Source organism: Pongo pygmaeus, chromosome 20 (genome assembly GCF_028885625.2).
Source record: "Pongo pygmaeus isolate AG05252 chromosome 20, NHGRI_mPonPyg2-v2.0_pri, whole genome shotgun sequence".
NCBI lineage: Eukaryota > Metazoa > Chordata > Mammalia > Primates > Hominidae > Pongo > Pongo pygmaeus.
Window position 1 is genome coordinate 61,592,243 of NC_072393.2, and position 20,481 is coordinate 61,612,723.

The 20,481-nt window shown below is 55.7% G+C and overlaps 1 protein-coding gene across 4 annotated transcripts in view; it reads right to left on the minus strand.

The window, feature by feature from the left end:
• Window positions 1-44: 44 nt before the first annotated feature.
• The window catches only part of PPP6R1 (protein phosphatase 6 regulatory subunit 1), a 29,218-nt gene continuing 8,781 nt past the window's right edge, over window positions 45-20,481 (minus strand). For 2 of the 4 annotated variants that reach the window (XM_054463833.2, XM_054463831.2), the window contains exons 2-24: window positions 17,357-17,589; window positions 15,973-16,159; window positions 15,746-15,883; window positions 15,601-15,666; window positions 12,863-12,975; window positions 12,659-12,772; window positions 11,960-12,122; window positions 11,722-11,874; window positions 11,428-11,562; window positions 10,538-10,602; window positions 10,301-10,416; window positions 10,128-10,213; window positions 9,895-9,984; window positions 9,706-9,803; window positions 7,206-7,263; window positions 6,936-7,114; window positions 2,348-2,484; window positions 2,075-2,255; window positions 1,871-1,941; window positions 1,682-1,763; window positions 1,035-1,145; window positions 879-950; window positions 45-797 (exon numbers count right to left, since the gene is read on the minus strand). In XM_054463833.2, the coding sequence (XP_054319808.1) occupies window positions 794-797; window positions 879-950; window positions 1,035-1,145; window positions 1,682-1,763; window positions 1,871-1,941; window positions 2,075-2,255; window positions 2,348-2,484; window positions 6,936-7,114; window positions 7,206-7,263; window positions 9,706-9,803; window positions 9,895-9,984; window positions 10,128-10,213; window positions 10,301-10,416; window positions 10,538-10,602; window positions 11,428-11,562; window positions 11,722-11,874; window positions 11,960-12,122; window positions 12,659-12,772; window positions 12,863-12,975; window positions 15,601-15,666; window positions 15,746-15,883; window positions 15,973-16,159; window positions 17,357-17,583 (2,646 nt within the window). In that variant the 5' untranslated portion in view covers window positions 17,584-17,589 and the 3' untranslated portion in view covers window positions 45-793. Of the gene's footprint in view, window positions 798-874; window positions 951-1,034; window positions 1,146-1,681; window positions 1,764-1,870; window positions 1,942-2,074; window positions 2,256-2,347; window positions 2,485-6,935; window positions 7,115-7,205; window positions 7,264-9,705; window positions 9,804-9,894; window positions 9,985-10,127; window positions 10,214-10,300; window positions 10,417-10,537; window positions 10,603-11,427; window positions 11,563-11,721; window positions 11,875-11,959; window positions 12,123-12,658; window positions 12,773-12,862; window positions 12,976-15,600; window positions 15,667-15,745; window positions 15,884-15,972; window positions 16,160-17,183; window positions 17,303-17,356; window positions 17,590-20,481 lie in introns of those variants that run through there. The other 2 variants (XM_063657504.1, XM_054463832.1) reach the window with 2 other exon arrangements.

Below are 20,481 nucleotides of genomic sequence, written 5' to 3' on the forward strand. Positions count from 1 at the left end.
GCTCCCCACCCCGCATCCCAGAACGTAAGGTCTGACCAGCAGAATCGTAAACTGTCTTCCTTTATTTATATTTGCAATATGAAATAGAAGCTCGGCACGAACGCACGCACACTCACACCAGCCTGGGAGGAGGGAGCTGGGGACAAGGCCACTTGGCAACAGGGCTGGGACCTCAGACCCTCAAGGCCCCTGGGGGTGTTGCCGGGGAGGCCCCTGCTCCCCAGAGCCGGACTGGCCTGGTTGAAAGTGCAGGGTCTGGGCAAAGGCACGGCCCCCACTCGGGACCCTCTGGCACCCCCACCCACGCTGGGCCGTCCCCCATGGTGGACCTGAGCTAAAAGGCCGGGTGTGGGCGTGGCCGTCTGCGCTGGAGCGTGGGACAGCTGGGCACGAGGGTGGCAACCTTGGGAACCCTAACACCAGCCCCCGCTGGGACGGAACGGGGAAGGCTGTGCTTTGGAGCCGCCAGCCCAGCTCGGCGTCCTCACTCTCTCTCGCTCTCCTCCCTCTCTCTATATAATATATAATATACGTTTCTCTCTCTCCATTCTCTCTATTTGACTCTCTTTATCTTTATTCTAGGAGGCAACGCTCCAAAACTTCTCTTCTCAGTGCAAATGGGGGTGGGTTGGGCCTGTCTCCCTGGCACCAGCCTCCTGGGGGCCCAGAGGAGAGAATGTGGGGGTGTCAGGGTGATGACGGCAATGGGGGCCATCGTGGGACCCGCCCTGCCCCCACCCTGGGAGATCCACGGGAGGACGGAAGATCTGGCCACCGCTGCCGCACCAGGCAGCTATCTGGAAACAGAGGGAGACGTCGTGTGAGGGTCTAGCAGGCCTAGCCCCACCTCCCCAGCCCCAGGCTGCAGCCATACTCACTGGGAGCCTGGGGATGCAGGCCCTTCCGGGGCAGAGCCATTGGGTATTGGAGGAGGCTTGAGGGCCTGGGCACTGTCAGGGGAGAGAGGGGATGTGCAGAGGTCACTTCCTGCCCCACCAGCCCCACCCCCCCTGCCCTGCTGCCCTGGTGCTCACCTCTGGCTTTGGGGAAGCCCCAAGGGCTCTGGGCTCTTCTCCCCTTCTGTGGTCTGGGGGGGCTGGTGGGCCCCGGAGGCTGGGACAGAGGTAGAGGGGTCTCTGGTTGCACTGCGGGTGAGAGGCAGGTGCGGCTGTCAGCGTGGCCCCCACCATCACCTGCTGACACCCTCACATCCCACCCGACTGAAGTCGGCTCACTGGGTGTGTGTCTGCCACCTGCCCCACAGGGAGGGGCCTCCCGAGGACGCAGCTGGCTCAGCGTGGAGGGACAGCACAGCCCTGGACAGGAAGACAAGCACCCCTCTTCCCGCCTCCTGTCCCTGTGGAGGAGGTACTCGAGGCCGGCTGAGACAGCCCCAAGGAGTCTTCTGCATGCTCTCACCCTCCCAATCCTTCACACCCTCCAACGAGCCTTTCCCAACCCTGGGGTTCAAGGGCCCCAAGCATCCCAGGCTACTAAGAGAAGAACCAGCCTACAGAGTGCAAGGGGCTGGGGCACAACATGAGGCTGGGCCTGGGGGTCCTGCAAAGGAGACCTGGAGCAGCTCAGGGACAAGATGAACCCAGAGCCCATCTCACCAAAGAGGAGAAAAGACTTCTGATACCAGGCACCTCGCCTCAGCAAGCCCCACCTCGCTGCTCACCTGTCCGAGGAGTTGGGGGCAGAACGGATCCCGTGGAAGGTGGCCTGAAGGTCCCCGATGCTAACCAAGGCCTGGCAGGGGGCTGTGGGGAATAAGAGATCTCAGCTGCAGCCTTCCAGCAAGCTCAGAGCTGGCCAGGCTGCTCTCTCTGCCCAGGGCCACGGGTGGGCAGGGCAAAGAGGGCCTCACCTGAGGGATCCGTGACTTTGCTGCCTTCTGTGGCTTCCTGAGGTGCTGAGGCGGGTGTGGGGTCCTGAGACCTGGTAGGCGAGAGAGGCAGCCCAAGAGGGCAGCTAGGGTTAGCACTCGAGCCTACGAGAGGACTGGGACCCCATGGCCACCTCCTGGCCTCGGGATACCAGCGCCATCCAGCCCATTCCACCCAGTTCTCACCTGAGCTGCAGGGCATCACGGGCAGGAGGGCTGGCCAGGCTCTGAGTGGGGAGGCCCTGGGGCACACTGAGGGGCCCCTGTGGGGCTGGAGGCCCAGTGTGCAGCTCTTCCTCCCCGGAGACTCGGGGGCTGGTCGGGGCATCTGTAGGCACTGGGTCAAAGGTGGCTGTCCAGCTGGGGCCTGGGATAGAGGTGGGGGAGTGGGATGGAGGGTGAACTCAGTAGCAGGCAGACAGCCCTGTGTACACCTGACCACACCGCCCATTCATTCACCTGGAGGCTGAGGGCCAGGGCTGGGGTAGGACAGGGGGGTGGCCCCTCCACGGGCTGCACAGCCAATGCCCTCCTCGTCTTCTTCCTCCTCCTCGTCCTCCTCTTCTTCGTCCTCACTGTCTGTGCTGCCTCCACTCCTGCCCCAGAAACCGCCTCGTCAGCTAGCTGTGTGGGACAGACCGGCCGACACCCATCCCATTCCTTGCAGCCCAGGGTCAGCCCAAGGAGAGTGGGCTGGGATGACAGGCAGGTCACAGAAGGGTCCAGGGAGCCTGGGGTGTGGCGACACCAGGAGAGGCTGGGAGAGGGAGTTCTGAGCCAACGGCAAGAACACAAGCGGGCAGGGACAGAATGCAGCCGTAAGGAGACCGTTCGTCCCCAATCATCCATGGAGGGTAGGCCCTGGGGAAGTGGGCTGAGCCTCAGCCATGGCAGCCAGAGCAGACAGACCCACTCACCAGCTTTCAAGTCACCTCCCAGCCGTCACCTCATACTGTCACCAGAGTGACAGGCCTTCCCACCAGCAGACCCACCCTCTGGACAGAGGCTTCACACTACTCTCTCCCTCCAACTAGAAACTCCAAGAAGGCAGAGATGGCTGACTTTTGCCACTGCTGTATCCTCAGCCTGGAGAAACCACCAGGCACCCATAGCTGCTCCAAAAATACTGGCTGAGTGTTGACTAACACACACCTGTGAGCATGAAGAAAATCCAAGCAACCTATGTGTTGATCAACCAGGGAAGGGGTAAGCAAAGTAACATTAAAACTAAGCTTTAACAATGAGGGTGCACTCTGAAAAATGCATCATTAGGTGATTTTACTATTGTGTGAACATTCTAGAGTGCACTTACACACACCTGGATGGTGGTGCCTCCTACACACCTAGGCTCTGTGGTATAGCCTATTGCTCCTAGACTACCGACCTATACAGCATGTTACAGTACTGAATACTATAGGCAATTATAACACAATGGTAAATGTTTGTGTATCTAAACATAGAAAAAATACAGCAAAAATAGAGGATTATAATCTCATGGAACCACTGTCATATATGTGGTCCATCGTTGACCCAAAGATGCAGTATGGGACTACGTACTATGTCTAAAATGCTGACTCAATATTTTTGTCTTAACAGAGTAACTGACTACTTTAACTGGAAAGTAATATATCTGTATATAGTTAAAAGTAAACTAAAATACTCAACGACTAAGGCGTATAAAGGAAGCCCCTCAACCTAACATAAGGCATCTACAAAACCCCACAAATAACAGCACACTTACATGAGGCATCTACAAAACCCCACAACTAACAGCACACTTACATGGCGAAACGCTAATGCTTCCCCCTAAGATCACAAACAAAACAAGGATGCCTGTTCTTGCCACTTCTGTTCAACATTGTACCAGAGGCTAGCCAGGGCAACCAGGCAAGAAAAGGAAATTAAAAGCATCCAGATTTGAAAGGAAGGAAAATGAACTCTATTCACATGACATAATTCTGTACATAGAAAATCCTAAGGAATCCACTAAAACTATCAGAACTCATAAATTAGTTCAGCAAGGTTGCAGGATGAAAGATCAACATACAAAAACCTATTGTATTTTCATACACTTGTAACAATCTGAAAACAATTTCAAGAAAATTCCATTTACAATAGTATCAGAAAGAAGAAAACAGGAATAAACTTAAAAGAAATACAAAGCCTCATACTCTAAAACCTATGAAACATTGTTGAAAGAAATTTTAAGACCTATATAAAAAGACATCCATGTTCACGTATTAGAAGACGCAAGGTGGCTTCTTGGTTGAAATTGACAAGCTGATCCTAAAATTCATATGGAATCTCAAGAAATCCCAAATAGGGCAAAACAATCTTGAAAAACAAGAACAAGGCTAGAAAACTAAAACCTCCCATTTTCTTTTTTCTGTGAGATGGAGTTTCGTTCTTGTCACCCAGATTGGAGTGCAATGGTGCGATCTCAGCTCACTGCAACCTCTGCCTGCCAGGTTCAAGCGATATTCCTGCTTCAGCCTCCCGAGTAGCTGGGATTACAGGCACCCGCCACCACAGCTGGCTAATTTTTGTATTTTTAGTAGAGATGGGGTTTCGCCATGTTGGCCAGGCTGGTCTCAAACTCCTGACCTCAGGTAATCCATCCACCTTGGCCTCCCAAAGTGCTGGGATTACAGGTGTGAGCCACCGTGCCTGACAAACCTCCCATTTTCAAAACTTACTATAAAGCAACAGCAACCAGGCCAGTGTGGTACTGGATAAAAACAAACACACAGACTGATAGAACAGAACAGAGAGGGAAGAAACAAACTCATACATATGGTCAAATATTTCTTTTTTACACAGGTGCCAAGATGATTCGGTGGAGAAAGGACAGTGTCTTCAACAACTGGTGCAGGGAAAACTGGTTATCTATATGTAAAGGGATGAAGCTGGACTGGACCCCCACCTCACACCATACACAAAATTTAGCTCAAAATGAATGGAAAACCATAGAAATAATGCTATAAAACTCTTAGAAAACAAAGGGCTAAGTCAACATGCTGGATTTGGCAATGACACACTTGTGCACCAACAACATGTGCAAGGGTATTCACAGCGGCCGCACTCACAGCAGTGAGCAACAGGAACCTGCCCAAACGCCTGTCAACTGCAGAACAAGCAATTCAACTGCAGCTCATCGTGCATGGCACCGCCCCACTGCACGAGAGCGAGGGGCACCCAAACACACAACAGGGAAGCAGCTCACAAGCGGAGTGTTGAGCAACAGAGGTCAGACACAAAAGGAGATGCTGTATGCTATATCAAGTGAAAACAGAGACAAAACTCATCTACAGAGTTAGAAACCAAGACAACTTTACCCTCAGAAAGGAGGATACTGGCTAACAGAGGGGATGTGGGTACTGGGAAGGTCCTGCTCCTGGGTCTGGGCACTGAGGAAGGATATCCATTGGCCACACACTCAGGATCTGTACACTTGTCTATACGCATGTTACATGTCAATAAAAAGTGAAAACAGCCTAATTCCCAAATCAAAAGTCATGAGGCAAAAACTCAGTTGCCGATGGTGACTTAGTGTTCATGCTGTCAAATCTACATGGCATGAACCCATTTCATCACAGCGATTCTGGGGCTGGCCAGTATTAAGAGAAAAAAAAACAATGTAACATTTGCACTAAAATCTGATCACAGCCTCATTGGAGAGGGAAGTCATCATCTCTCATTTTACTGGAATTAGAGAAAAGAGAAGCTGCCTGGGACCATCTTACCCCCCTTTCTAGGAAAACGTGTGAGAGCTAACACGAGGAAGTGAAGTTGAGGGATGAAGGAAGGAGATGGGGAGGCGGGAAGAGAGGGATGCACACAGACCAAGCCATACCTCAAGGACCTGCCTATTTTTTCAGCCACAGAGATTATCCCTTTCTTTTCATAACTTAACTCATTTGAATTAGATTTCTTTTTTTTTTTTTTTCTGAGACGGAGTCTCGCTCTGTCGCCCAGGCTGGAGTGCAGTGGCGCCATCTCGGCTCACTGCAAGCTCCGCCTCCCGGGTTCCCACCATTCTCCTGCCTCAGCCTCCCGAGTAGCTGGGACTACAGGAGCCCACCACCACGCCCGGCTAATGTTTTGTATTTTTAGTAGAGACGGGGTTTCACCGTGTTAGTCAGGATGGTCTCGATCTCCTGACCTCGTGATCCGCCCGCCTCAGCCTCCCAAAGTGCTGGGGTTACAGGCGTGAGCCACCGCGCCCGGCTGATTTTTTTTTAATTTGTTGATTCTTTTTTTTTTTTTGAGACCAGGTCTCTGTCACCCAGACTGGAGTGCAGTGGTGCGATCTCAACTCACTGCAACCTCCGCCCCCCAGGCTAAAGCGATCCTTCCACCTCAGCCTCTCAAGTAGTTGGGACTACAGGCACACGCCACCACATCCAGGTAATTTTTGTAGAGACAGGGTTTCGCTATGTTGCCCAGGCTGGTCTCAAACTCCCGAGCTCAAGCAATCCATCCACCTCGGCCTCCTCCCAAAGTGCTGGGATTACAGGGTTGAGCCACTGTGCCTGGCTAATTTGTTGATTTCTTAATGCATCACCTAACCTTTTTTTTGAGACAAGTCTGGCTCTGTTGCCCAGAGTGGAGTGCAGTGGTATGATCTCGGCTCACTGCAACCTCTGCCTCCCTGGCTCAAGCCATCCTCCCACCTCAACCTCCCGAGTAGCCAGGACTACAGGTGCACACCACCATGCCCATCTAACTTTTGTATTTTTTGTAGAGACAGATTCTCCCTATGTTACCCAGGGCTGGTCTCAAACTCCTGAGCTCAAGCAATCCATCTGCCCTGGCCTCCCAAAGTACTGGGATTACAGGCACTCAGGGATTACATGAGCCCACCATGCTTGGCCTTGAATTAGATTTCTATCACTCAAAAGTGAAAGTGCCCCCCAACTAATATACACACCAATGCAGGTTCCTTATTTTTTTCATTCACTTCAGCCTCAGTCCAAATGTGTTGGGAGACCACTTGGCCCTGCCGTGTGGTGGAAGCTTGGAGAAGGGAAACTGGAGGGGGACTCACCGGACACCAGGGGGCTGGCCCAGACGGGCCCCCCTGGCCAGCTGGCTGCCCTGCCAGGCGCCATCTTCTCCATCAGACTCCCCTGAGCCCTGGGCCTCTTCCTCGTCCTCCTCTTCCTCATCATCATCAAACTGCTGGATGCGGTCCTTGTAGCATATCTCAAGTAGGTTGGCGTTGGGCTGCAGGGCACAGGGATGGGAGGATGGGCCACACTGCCCACAGCCCCACGCCCCTCCACCCGCCACAACCAGGGGACGGGGCAGTACTCACGTTCTCATCATCAGCATTGAGGGAGAAGGTGATGTTGGCTGTCTTGTCAAAAGGTGCGCTACGAGAGAAGGCAAGGCATGGTGAGAGGGTCCACCTGGGGGTGGGGGCAGCACAGCACAAGGCCACATTTCTTTCTTCACTCAACATAGAGCTGACCCTCATGACTTGCAGATTTGGTATCTGCAAATTCACACACAACCCGAACCATTGGTCCTAAGGGGCAACGCATACATGAACATCAACATCTCACATATGATCACTTTAAATCCTTAAAACCACTCATTGAGGTAGGCTGTTTCCCTTGGCTCCAGAAGTGAGAAAATGGGGCTCGGAAATGTTAAGTGACTCTCCTCAGGCTCCTCCAAGGACAGGTGCCAGAGAGGGATTCAGATCCATGCCCTTGTCCCCATCCTTGGGGCATCTGTAGGAGGCTGACACTCACACCAGCCAGGCACAAGCAGAGTGTGAGGCTACAGCCCAATAAAGCACATCCCCTAACCTCAAGATGTCTACGGTCTGCGGCTGAAATTCTAAATTATGGGAAAAAGAATCACGTCAGAACTTAAACTGCACCTGCCAGGGCCCCACCTCCCTCAACACTAGGGTCTAATAATCAGGGTCCACATTCTGCCCCACATGTTACGGACACTTCAAGGGATCATTTGTCTCAAATTCATGAAAAATTCTGCCACAAAGATCAATGGATAAAGGACAGTTAATTCTTAAAGGACACTAAGTATGTGACAGACATTACTCACGCACTTCATTCTCACAACCATCTTCCAAGGCAAGTGTCCTTAGTCCCTCCTAGACATTGAGAAGCAGCGGAGCAGAGACCACGCTGGGCACACAGTGGGTCTGGGGCAGGGCAGCCCACGTCCCTGTGGCACTGGCAGCCTCAGCTGACCTGGCTTCTGCTACATGAGCTATGCAGGGCAGCATCTTCAGCCTTGAGATGATCAAACCAGTCATCCACTTTCCATTCCGGAACTCTTTATGGGTTTAGTTTTGTTCATTTAACTTTTTAACCCCTCTGGAATTTTCTTGGTAGAGGAAAAGCTAACAGTTTCATCCCAAAAGGGCAGCTGGTGATCCCAATACCATCTACCAGTCAGTCCCTTCATTCTCCTGCCAGGATGGGGTTTTTCTTTTTTTTTTTTTTTAATTAAAAAAGCAGAGATGGTCTCACAATGTTGCCCAGGCTGGGCTGAAATTCCTGAACTCAAGCGATCCTCCCGCCTCGGCCTCCCTAAGTGCTGGGATTAAGATGTGAGCCACTGTGTCCAGCCCAGTTTTCACTTGAGCATCTTCCCCAGGGGTCTCGGCACAGGCCACTAACCCATAAAGACCAACACTCTGCAAGTTTCCATGCTGGGCACAGAAGCAGCAAACATGGGATATCACGTCTGCATCCGAGAGGACCTCTGTCCAGCTGTGGACTAAGCGAGGCACAGCTGACTATCCCTCATCGTGGTGCCCCTCACGCTGTGTGTGCTGTACAGGGACCCCGGGGCAGCCATGGGCAGCCATCCAGCTCCCACACGCTAGCCAGCTATGTCCTGGGGCCTCAGTCTCCCTGGCCGTAAATGAGCTCATCGTGGGGAGCAAGAGGGAGTCTCACTCTGTTGCCCAAGCTGGAGTGCAGTGGCGCAATCTCGGCTCACTGCAACCTCCGCCTCCCGGGTTCAAGCGACTGTCCTAACTCAGCCTCCCAAGTAGCTGGGACTACAGGCACCTGCCACCACGCCTGGCTAATTTTTGTATTTTTTAGTAGAGATGGGGTTTCGCCATGTTGGCCAGGCTAGTCTCGAACTCCTGACCTCAGGTGATCTGCCTGCCTCGGCCTCCCAAAGTGCTGGGATCAGAGGTGTGATCCACTCCACCCAGCCACTTAGCTTTCTGACTCTAGAAGCAACAGATGCTTGTGGCAAGAAACTCAGAAAAGTTCATGATCATAACACCCAGAGGTGACTGATGTTAAGATGTCGTTGCCCCACAAATCAAAACAAGCAGAATTGGTAATTGGAAAAAAATGTTTTGTTACCCCGAGGCCTGTAGAGGGGAGAGCTGGACCCCCGTGTCTGGCAGACTCCTGACCCAGAGGGCATCCATGGAGGCTCAGCTCTGCCTCACAGTCCCTGCGCCAGGACTGCTGGTCCCCACTACCCTGAGCCTCTCCCGCCTGGGACCCCTAAGGCTAGCTCCAGGAGTGGGAGGGACCTGCTCTGTGTCCCCAGCACAGAAGATGTTTGTGCCCCACCCTCATGGCCTGCCCCTCGGAGAGAAGAGACTGCAGAGCTGGAACTCATGTAAGAGGAGGCAGACACACGAGGCTGCAGACGCACACACAAGGCCATGGCCAACGCGTGCCCAGGAGGGGCCACAGCTGCAGGCTGAGCCCCGCAGGGCATGTTGGTGCATGCAGGGGACAGATACAAGTAGGCGCGCCTGCTGCTGCAGAGGCAGGACAGGGCTCTGACCCTGCACAGGAGACACTCACTTCACACTCTCCTCCTGCTCCCCGAACTCCTCATCATTGAAGCCAAAGTGGTCAATGAAGGCAGAGGTCATGCGCTGCATCTGGAAGTCCATGAAGGCCTGTGGGGGTGCGGAGGTTAGGGCTGGTGGGAGCTGGGCAGGACCCCACTCCAGCATAGCACAGCACAGCCCTGCACAGCCCCAGGCCCACCTGCTGCAGCACGGCCTCCTCGGGGAAGTTGAACTCCTTGAGCCGGTCATCCTCATCGTCACTGGAGGAGTGTAGGTGGTGGGTGTTCACCTGGGGAGAGGAGGGGGCGTCAGGGCCTACTGGAGCCCCCAGACGAGGGTGGGCAGGCAGCTATGGCCGGCGGGGGGGAGGCTAAGACTGGCCCAAGAGAGAAAAGCGGCAGGAGGAGTGCAGGAAGAGAAGCTGGGCCTCACCAGGTCCACCATGTTCTTCTTGTTGGTCTCCGCCAGGGGCCCCGATACAAAGGCTTCCCACTGCTCCCGCTGCTCGCTGGGCAGCTCTGCTTAGGTGAGAGGGGTGAAGACGTTGAGGCATCCCGGGCCTTCAAGACCCCCACTACCCCTCAGGCTGGCCCGGGGACCCTCACCCTTCAGCAGCTGCCCCAGCTGCTCTGCATTGGGCCCCTTCTCTGTGTTCTGCACCAGGGCATTAGCCACTCTCGTCAGGTGGCCCATGTAGCCTTTCCGAGGGCCTCCCGCAGACCTGGCAAGAGTGAAGGCCACGGCTGGAAGCCAGTACTGGACCCAGGGATGCCCAGCCCCAGCCCAGCCCCCCACCCAGGCAGCCCCAGCCCCTGGAGACACGAAGGGCAGCAGGTGCTCACTGTACACGGTCGTTCTCCTCCCAGGACGTCAGGATCCGCTCCACCAGGCGGCATTGCTGCAGCAGCTGTGGAAGAGCAGGACAGGATGGCCTGGGGGGGTGGTCTGCACATGTGTGGGGAGCTCTGCACTGCAGCAGGGTCCCTTCCTCAGCAGATGCTTCACCAGGCCCCCGCTCATCCACAGATGGGGATGGGAAGGAGGGATGGAAGCTGGGGCTTGGGACCCTGGCATCCACCCAAGTCTCTCTGGTCTTTCTATAAATAATATGTGGTGCATACACACACACACACACGCTCACACACACACGCTCACACACACACACATGCTCACACACATGCTCACACACATGCTCACACACACACGCTCACACACATGCTCACACACACATGCTCACATACTCATGCGTGCACTCACACAGGCATACATGCTCTCACACACATGCTCACACACACTCACATACTCATGTGTGCACTCACACAGGCACACATGCTCACACACACACATGCTCACATACTCATGTGTGCACTCACACAGGCATACATGCTCACACATGCTCACACACACGCGCTCACACACACGCATGCACTGACACACATGCTCACACACACCCTCACGTGTGCACACTCACGCACACACACTCAGCTGCTCGCAAGTCTGCTCCCGCCCACCCCTAGCTCTTCAGCTCAAGTCAGGAGCCCACTGCTCCCTGCACCTGCATGTTTCATCTGCGTTTCTCCCTGGCCATGCCTCCCACACCCCACCTGGGCACTGGCATCTAACACTACCCAACAAACACTTGTGGGAGGAAGGAGTGAGGGGTAGGCCTCTGGAGAGGGTGCGCCCACAGGGGACGGGCCCAGAAGGAGGGGACCAGGGAGTCCCAGCTCACATGTTTCACAACAGGGTTTTGGATGGGCGTCTCAGGGCTGCTGTCAGGAGGTGGCCCCAAGCTCAGCATGGTGCTCACGCATCCTTCCACTTGGGCATGCAGGAAGTTGTTGAAGACATAGTGGAAGAAGAGGTCCTATGGGAGGACACAGGATGGGTACCAGAGAGGCCCCACCCCAGCCGAGCCCCCGAGCCCCGAGCCCCCAGCCCAGTCCCCACCCCAGCCCCCGAACCCCCAGCCCAGTCCAGTCCCCGCCCCAGCCCCTGAATCCCCAGCCCGGTCCAGTCCCCGCACCAGCATGGTGTTGGGCACGTCCAGTGCCAGGAGCTCCTGCGTCAGGGCTGCATCATTGGCGCTCAGGGCACCGGCCAGGAGTTTGACCACGTGCAGCCGCGTGTTGCCCAGAGGCGGAGCCAGCATGCCCCACGTCATCTGTAGCGGCTCCAGCTGCAGATACAGGGAGGCCTGATTCCTGAGGGCTGCCCTTCCTGCTTCCCCCGCCTCCCCGAGGACCACAACCCATGCCCCTGACCTTGGGAGGCTCCAGCAGGAGCTGGTGGAAGCAGCTGAGCTGCGGGCGCAGGGCGTGCAAGGCGCCCACACTGGACACAGTGCTTTCCAGGGCCCCCTGGGCCAGGAGCTCCAGCTGCCCATCCACACTGCTGAAGAAGTTGTTCACGGTCATGGACTCGGACCTACACCAGGGCAGGGTCGAAGGCGGAGTGAGCCTAGATGGCCTGCGCACCCACACAAGAGCAGGCACGAGGACCAAGTCTGCAGGGTCTGAAGGAAAACGAGGAGCCACATGCCCCCAGCGCCGCTCTCTTCTGAGGCCCTTCAGACAACGCCTGGCTGGGGTGGGGTGGGGTGGGGAGCCCACCAGGCAGCAGCATTGGCAGTCCACTGTGAGGGCACGGGTGAGGGGTGGGAGCAGGAAGGCAAACTCAACAGGCTAGTGGCCTGTGTGGTAAGGCAGGGGCACGGGGGTCTGGGGTCCCTCCCAACACAAGCTGCAGCAGTAGCCTCAGCCTTAGTGCCCTCACTTGTCAAAGCAGACAGGAAGATTCCTCCCTCGGCCCCGTACTGTCCACTGTGCAGGGAGCACAAGCAGCCACAGAGCAAGATGCCATGGGTGGGGCTTTCTCTTGGTGGACACCGAGACCCGCCTCTGAAGGGCCGGAGAGCCCCTGGGGATGGGCAGCATGCATGGTCTGTGGCCCGTATCCCTCACCTCGGCCTCCTGGGCTCCAGCAGGGTCAGCAGCACCTGGATCCCACTGACGATGACAGACTGGCTCTGCTCCCCCTCGAACATGTTGCTTAAGAGCTGCTCGATCGTCTCCTGCCTGCGGGGGCAGGGGTCAGGGTGAGGGGTCAGGGGCCCAGGGCTTCCCCAAATCAGCTCCCCCCAGCCTTAGCCTCGCCCGCACACCCACTTCTCCAGGGTGGCCAGCAGTTGGTCAGGCTCTGGGCTGTCCTGGACTTGGATCATCTGCTCCCGGCTCAGGCGGATGATGTCACACAGGGACTGGGACGCGTTGGAATGTTGCTGGAACGGGGAGAGACAGGTGAGGATCCTGGTCGGGCCACCTGGCCCTCTGCAGCCTGGTGCTGGGAGCCCCTCCCATGAGCTGACCATCCAGGGAAAAATGGTCACCCAGACACAGGGACACGTGTTACGAAGGAGGTGGGTACAGAGGCACCAATTGCTGGAGGGAAGATGGTGGAGAGAACAGGAAGCCAGGAAGGCTCCCCAGGACAGGAGGCATCCACACAAGGCTCTCATGCCCGCATACAGGGCCGGCAGCATCGCCCACAACGACCCAGACGGCTTTGACTGATGAGTGAATATGCCCAAGCTGGTCTATCCACACAGGGGAGTGCTAATCAGCCAGGAAAAGGAGTGAAACTGATACATGCAACCACATGAATGAGCCACAAAAACATCGTGCTAGAGAAAGAAACCAGACACAGATCACGCAGTACATGATTCCATTTATATGAAACGTCCAAAGACAAATCCAGAGACACAATAGTCTGGTGGTTGCCAGGGGCTGAGAAGAGAAAGGGGAAAATCGGGAGGGGCTGCTAATGAATACAGGGTATCTTTTCTCTTTTTTCTGGAGAAAGGGTCTCGGCTGGGTGTGATGGCACATGCCTATGATCCCAGCAGTTTGAAAGGCTGAGGTGGGGCCGGGAGCAGTAGCTCATGCCTGTAATCCCAGCACTTTGGGAGGCCGAGGCAGGTGGATCACGAGGTCAGGAGTTCGAGACCAGCCTAGCCAACATGGTGAAACCCCATCTCTACTAAAAATAAAAAAATTAGCCGGGCGCAGTGGTAGGTGCCTGTAGTCCCAGCTACTCGGTAGGCTGAGGCAGGAGAATCGCTTGAACCTGGGAGGTGGAGGAGGTTGCAGTGAGCCGAGATCATGCCACTGCACTGTAGACTGGGTGACAAAGTGAGACTCCATCTCAAAAAAAAAAAAAAAAGAAAGGCCGAGGTGGGGAGGATCACTTGAGCCCAGGAGTTTGAGACCAGTCTGGGCAACACAGCAAAACTCCATCTCTACAAATACAAAAAAATTAACCAGGAATGGTGGTGCGCGTCTCTAGTTCCAGCTATTCATGAAGCAGAGGCAGGAGGATTGCTTGAGCCCAGGGGGTCAAGGTTACAGTGAGGCAAGATCATGCCACTGCACTCCAGCCTGGGCAACGGAGCAAGACCCTGTCTCAAAAAAAAAAAAAAAAAAAAAAAAAAGAAAAAAAAAAGACACGGCCTCTACATCACCCCAGGCTGGAGTGCAGTGGTGCCATCCCGTCTCAGACTCTTGAGTAGCTAGGACTACAGGTGTGCACCATCAATGCCAGCTAATTTTTAAATTTTTTGTAGAGACAAGGTCTTGCTATGTTGCCCAGGCTAGTCTCAAACTCTTGAGCTCAAGCAATCCTCCAGCCTCACCTGCCAAAGTGCTGGGATTACAGGCAGGACTTGTTTTTTGGAGTGATAAAAAATAATCTAAATTCAACAAGATGATAAACAACGCTTTGAATACCCTAAACGCGCTGAATTGTAAGCTTCGGTGGGTGAGTGGTATGCTGTGCAATTTACATCTCAGTAAAGTTGCTACAAAAGAGAGAAAAGAGAAAAGTACAAGCAGAGCTGAGTCTACCCAACGGGCAGCTGCCAGGGCTTGGCAGTGTGGCCCTGGGCCATGCCTCAGGGCCCTTACAGGGACAGGCCCCAGCCTGGGTGAGCCCAGAGCCATCTCTGCTCTGCAAGCCTGTGCGCCGCTAAGGCAGAAGCTGGCATTGGGAAGGACATGTTGCTCCTAGTGTCCTCGGATATCTGAGGCTCTTGACAAACACCCACTCTACGCTAGGCCCTGTGCTGGGAACCAGGACAGGGAAGGAGACCCAAGCTGGAGAAACACATGGACGTGGGGTCCCCCAGAGCTAAAGGGGAGGATGGGAGGGCCCTTGAAAGCAAGGCTGCTGGACGGACCCTTAGAAGGACAGCAAGGGGTTCAATCAGGCAGGAGACAGGGAAAAAGCTGCCAGGCCCAGCAACGGCACAGGCCAGGGTGGGCAGGGAAGGACGTGGGGCCAGCACTGGGACAGGCGATGAGGAGGGCCCCTCCCTGCAAGGCATTATGTGCCAAGTTCCTGGATCATGAAAAACACCTTTCCGGCACTTTCGGAGGCCGCAGTGGGAGAATCACTTGAGTCAAGTTTCTTTCCTTTTCTCAAAGGGCATGGATACACCTGGTTCTCAATGCTCTCTTTTCTCACCAATTTCTTTTTTTTTTTTTTTTTTTTGGAGACAGGGTCTCACTCTGTCACCCAAGCTGGAGTGCAGTGGTGTGATCATGACTCACTATAGCCTTGACCTCCTGGCTCAAGCAATCCTCCTACCTGAGCTTCCCAAGTAGCTGGGACTACAGGTGTGCAACACCACACTCAGCTAAGTTTTTACGTAGAGACGGGGTGTTACTATGTTGCCCAAGCTGATCTCGAACTCATGGACTCAAGCAATCCTCCCACCTCGCCCTCCCAAAGTGCTGGAATTACAGGCGTGAGCCACTGCGTCCAGCCCCAATTCCTCTTTTAAAAGTGGGGAAGTGGGCATGGGGAAGGAACTCTAAGGGGAAGCTGCAGGGGCACCAGCAGCACTCACATTCTCATCCTTGGACGGGTGGATCTGCTCAATCAGCCGCTGGACGATCTTCTCCTCGTTGAGCCACTGAGGGCGAGAAGGCAGGGGATGCATCACCATCCACCACGCCCAGCCCCCCACCCCCAGAGGAGCCGGCCCTGCTCACATTGACAACGTCCTGCCTCAGCTGGGGCCGCTCCACACAGGTGAGCAGGCGCAGCAGAAGGTCCATGATGGCCGAAGTGCCGATGTGCTGCAGCAGCAGGTCCACGAAGTCATCCTTCTTCCGAAGAAAGGACACGAGCTGGGGGCACATGGGCTGCATCATGCACAGGGCCTGGCCCAGCCGCCACCCCCCAACCCACGGTGGCACCAGGGTGGGGGCCAGGGCACCTGGTCTGTCTTGCGGTTGATGAGGATGCCCATGACCTTGCTGAAGAAGCTGGCCAGCAGTGGGTTGAGGCTGCCGGTGCTCTGCAGGAAGCCGTAGAGCCGGTTCAGAAGGGACTCATCAGCACCCAGGGCGTCATTGATCTGGGGCACGTCTGAGGTCAGAATCTCGCAGGCCACACTGGGGTACCTGGGAGGCAAGCACAGGCAGGTGGGGACTCGGGTCGGAGGCAGGGGGCAGGGGGCGGCAAGGCTCCACCCTCTTCTCTGCACCAGGCACTGGGTTCCTGGGGCTGCAGAGACCCCTGTCCAGGAAGGGGAAAGGGCAGAGGACAGGGTCGACGCAGAAACAAGGGCCCACACCCGGCCTCCTCCACCCTGCTAACACCCAGCCATCCCATCCTAGGCTCCTCACCACCCCCAAGACAAGCCTGGTCCTGAAGCTCCTGTGCTTCCCAATCCCCCAACAGCTAACACTCATCCCTTTTGCCTCTCAGCGGCTTCACTTGCAACCCCGTACACTGCCCCAGCTCTGGCTGACTCCTGGAACCTTGCTCAACTTCCAACCTCACCACCTGCCTCCCTACTCCAAACTTTCACACGGTGCCTGACGGCTCCAAGACAAGAGCCACCCCACCAGCGTACCACTCAAGGCCCCGAGGGGCCACAATCTGCTCCAGGACTGTGGGGAGGTACCCCTTGGGAGGCTGAGGCAGGCATATCACTTGAGGTCAGAAGTTCGAGACCAGCCTGGGCAACATGGTGAAACCCTGTCTCTACTAAAAATACAAAAATTAGCTGGGTGTGGTGGCTTATAGTCCCAGCTACTTAGGAGGGTGAGGCAGGAGAATCACTTGAACCCGGGAGGAGGAGGTTGCAGTGAGCCCATCATGCCTCTGCACTCCAACCTGGTGACAAAGTGAGTCTCAAAAAAAAAGTGTCTTTTCAGCATCACTTGGATTAAAATAACTAATTTTAAAGTGTCTTCAATAGCAGACAAGTGTTTCACAAACATACAAAAAAAAGTTTAATAAAAAATAAATAAAATAAAAAGCAGCGAATAAAGAGAAAAACCAGCCGGGCATGTCGTCACATGCCTGTGGTCCCAGCTACTCGGGCGGCTGAGGCAGGAGGATCGCTTGGGCCCATGACTTTGTGGCTGTCGTGACCCGTGACTGTGCCACTGCCCTCCAGAGCACAGGCTTGGTCCGCACCTGGTGAGCTGTGAGGCCTTGTGCAGGGGCCTAGCTGCTCCCTGCCTCGTCTTCCTCTTCCCCAAACTGGAGTTTACTGATACTGACACATTTCAGGGTAGCTGTGAGGCTTGCGTAGTGAAGGTATGTGTGATGCTGACAGGGACGGGCTGGCCAGGAGCTGGGGAACTCACTTGTAGCGCAGCCGCTCCTCACCGCTAGCTGGCGGCTCCTGGGTGACCCAGGCCACCATTGCTTGCAGGTGGGGTGGCTGCAGCAGGAAGTCCAGCAGCTTGCGGTTGACGACCTTGCACTCCTGCAGCACGTCTTCCTCGTCCAGCAGCTCGGGCAGGCTCAGGTCCTCCCGCTCCAGCAGCGTGTCCAGGTGCGAGCTTGTGTGCAGGTCAAACTTCCAAAACATGGCGCCCTGCAGGCATGGAAACAACCAGCGCCGCGTCAGACACCCCAGGGAGTCCCCACTGGACGAGGCACTGACCACAGGGGCTAAGTGCCCACCTTGGGCACAGCCTGTCCCCAAGACCCAGCCCTCTCCCTCACGCTGAGCCTGGCCCCACCCCGGGACTGCCCACAGGCTCACTGCCTCCATCACTCAGGCTTAAGGCTCCCACTGAGCACCAGGCTCCTGCAGTTGCCCTTGAGCCTGTCCCTATTCCCCCATCTCTATCCTCCAGGCCGCCTCGCCTGAGGTCCAGGGGGTCACTTCACACCTGAGGCCTCAGGCCTGGTGAAGTCCCCAGGTGTGGACCATGTGCAGGGCCTGTGAGGAGAGGCTGGACCCTGTGTACCGAGGGGCCTTGGACCCTGTCTCCCCATGAGGGTCTGGGTCCACTATCCCTACTTTTGGGCGGGACACTGCAGGGGCAGGGCCTGAACCTCTGGCTTCAAACTTGCTTCAACCTGTATTTGCTCAACAAACTCAAATGCCCGATGACTTCCAGCACATGGCTGCTGCTTGGCCCAGCAAATAACCCAAGGCTACGTGGGAGGCATGGGGCGGTGGCAGGGGGAAGAGAGGAAGTCTGTGCATCTCCAGGCTGTGGCCGTTGCCTGGACACCACTCACACACAAACACACCCCAACCATCCTTTCACCCAGCACCTGGGCTGGAACAAGGAAGAGGAAAAGTTGGAAGGGAGGGGCTCCCAGAATAGTCACTGACCAGGACCTGAAGGAACCAAGGGTGGGATAGACAGATTCTGTGGGGGAAAAACAAAGCTGGCAACACCCGGCCCTGACCCTGTCCCCATCTGGAGCTGGCTCCCGCCCTCTGGAGGACAGTGCCTGGTTCCTCAGCCTGGTTCCAGCCCCTAAACACTCGTGCACAGGAACTCACTGGCAATAAGGAAACATACACAGAGCATTAACAAGATGCCAGGCAACCCCATTCTGAGCCCCTGCCCTGTACTACGTCCCTGCTCCGCAGAGCCCTACAAAGCCTCTACACAGACCTTCCACTCTAGACCTGACCTGTGACCTGTGCTCTCGGCACTTGATGACAATGGTCCTGGCTTTGCACGTGTGCTGTGCACATGATGTCCAAACTCACCAGCAGCCCCCAAGCAAGCTGTCATCACTCCGCCACACAGGACAAGGGGCAACTAAAGCCCAGTAAGTCAGGCAGCATCCTGGAACCTTGAAGGCCATCTGGTCCCAGCAGACAGCCTTCATGGAGCTCTCACCAGTTAAGACACTGACCAGAGCTCACGCTCATTACCTGCCTCCTGACAACCATATCACCAGCTAAGGCAGAGGCCACTGCTACCCCCAAGTCACTACAGAGGATGCTGAGAACAGAGCAGAGCCGGCACAAGAGGCCAAGGGTGCCTCTCCTGCAGGCCCTCACCACCATCACTCCCAGGCACAGATGCTAGTCCCTCTCCTCCAATGCCCCTCTGCAGCTTCTTCCAGTTCAGTCATTCCCTTTGCGCAGGCCTCCACCATCTCCTTGAGCCCCACTGACCTGTCACCTCAGTGCCCACCAGCCCCCAGGCCTGACTCAGCCCCCGGCCCCAGGGAAGAGACAGGGAGACATGGAGCACCACGCCCAGGGAAGACTTCATCGGAGCTTAGGAGAGCAGCCTGGGCTGACAACAGGCAGGACAGAGTCCTACACATGGCCTCAGGCAGGTCGAACGCCTCTTGGGCCTCCTTTCCTTCCTGCCTAGCTTGAAGCCAGGCCAGCTTGGGGCCAGGATCTCCTCGCTCATGCACCCTGACCACCCTAAGGCTGGGCTCAGCTCGGGAGGTTGCAGTCCAGACCTTGCTCCCAGGCTGCCCGTCTGCCTCGGTGACTCTAGATTGGCAACAATCTTGATATGACACTATATGGGTCACTAAACCTGGTCAATGACAGTTGAGGGTGTAGCAGAGGGAAGAGTTCTGTGACCAATGACAGTCATGGCGGCAGCGGGAGGACTGGGGGAGACAGCAGCAGCCTCCAGGCATTTGAACCCCTGCTCCTCTGGGGGGCCTGCCAGGTCCCAGTCCACAGCACCCAGCGACTCACCGCTTACCCCTCACCAGTCCACTTTTCCCAATAATCCTTTTTTTTGAGAAGGAGTCTCACTCTGTTGCCCAAGCTGGAGTGCAGTGGCACAATCTAGGTTCACCGCAACCTTCACCTCCCGAGTTCAGGCGATTCTCCCACCTCAACCTCCCTAGTAGCTGGTACCACAAGCACCTGCCACCACACCCGGATAATTTTTCTATTTTGGTAGAGATGGGATTTCACCATGTTGGCCAGTTAGGCTCGAACTCCTAACCTCAGGTGATCCGCCCACCTGGGCCTCCCAAAGTGTTGGGATTACAGGCGTGAGCCACCATGCCCAGACTCCCAATATTCCTTCTAAGGTTGGGTGTGGTGGCTCACGCCTATAATCCCAGCACTTTGGGAGGCCCAGGCAGGCAGATCACCCGGGGTCAGGAGTTTGACAGCAGTCTGGCCAACATGGTGAAACCCCGTGTCTACTAAAAATACAAAAATTAGCCGGGCATGGTGGTGTGTGCCTATAGTCCCAGCTACTCAGGAGGCTGAGGCAGGAGAATTGCCTGAACCCGGGAGCGGAGGTTGCAGTGAGCCGAGATTGCGCCACTGCACTCCAGCCTGGGTGACAGAGCAACACTCTGTCTCAGAAAAAAAAAAAATCCTTTTAAAGCACAAACATGAGTACCTCCACCTGCTCGGTGACGTGCACTCCACCAAGCCTGCATCCAGGCTCTCGTGCCCCTGCCCAGCCAGCTCACTGACTGACCTCCGTGCCCACGGTGACCCCAGTGCCCTGGGGAGGCCGTGCCCCAT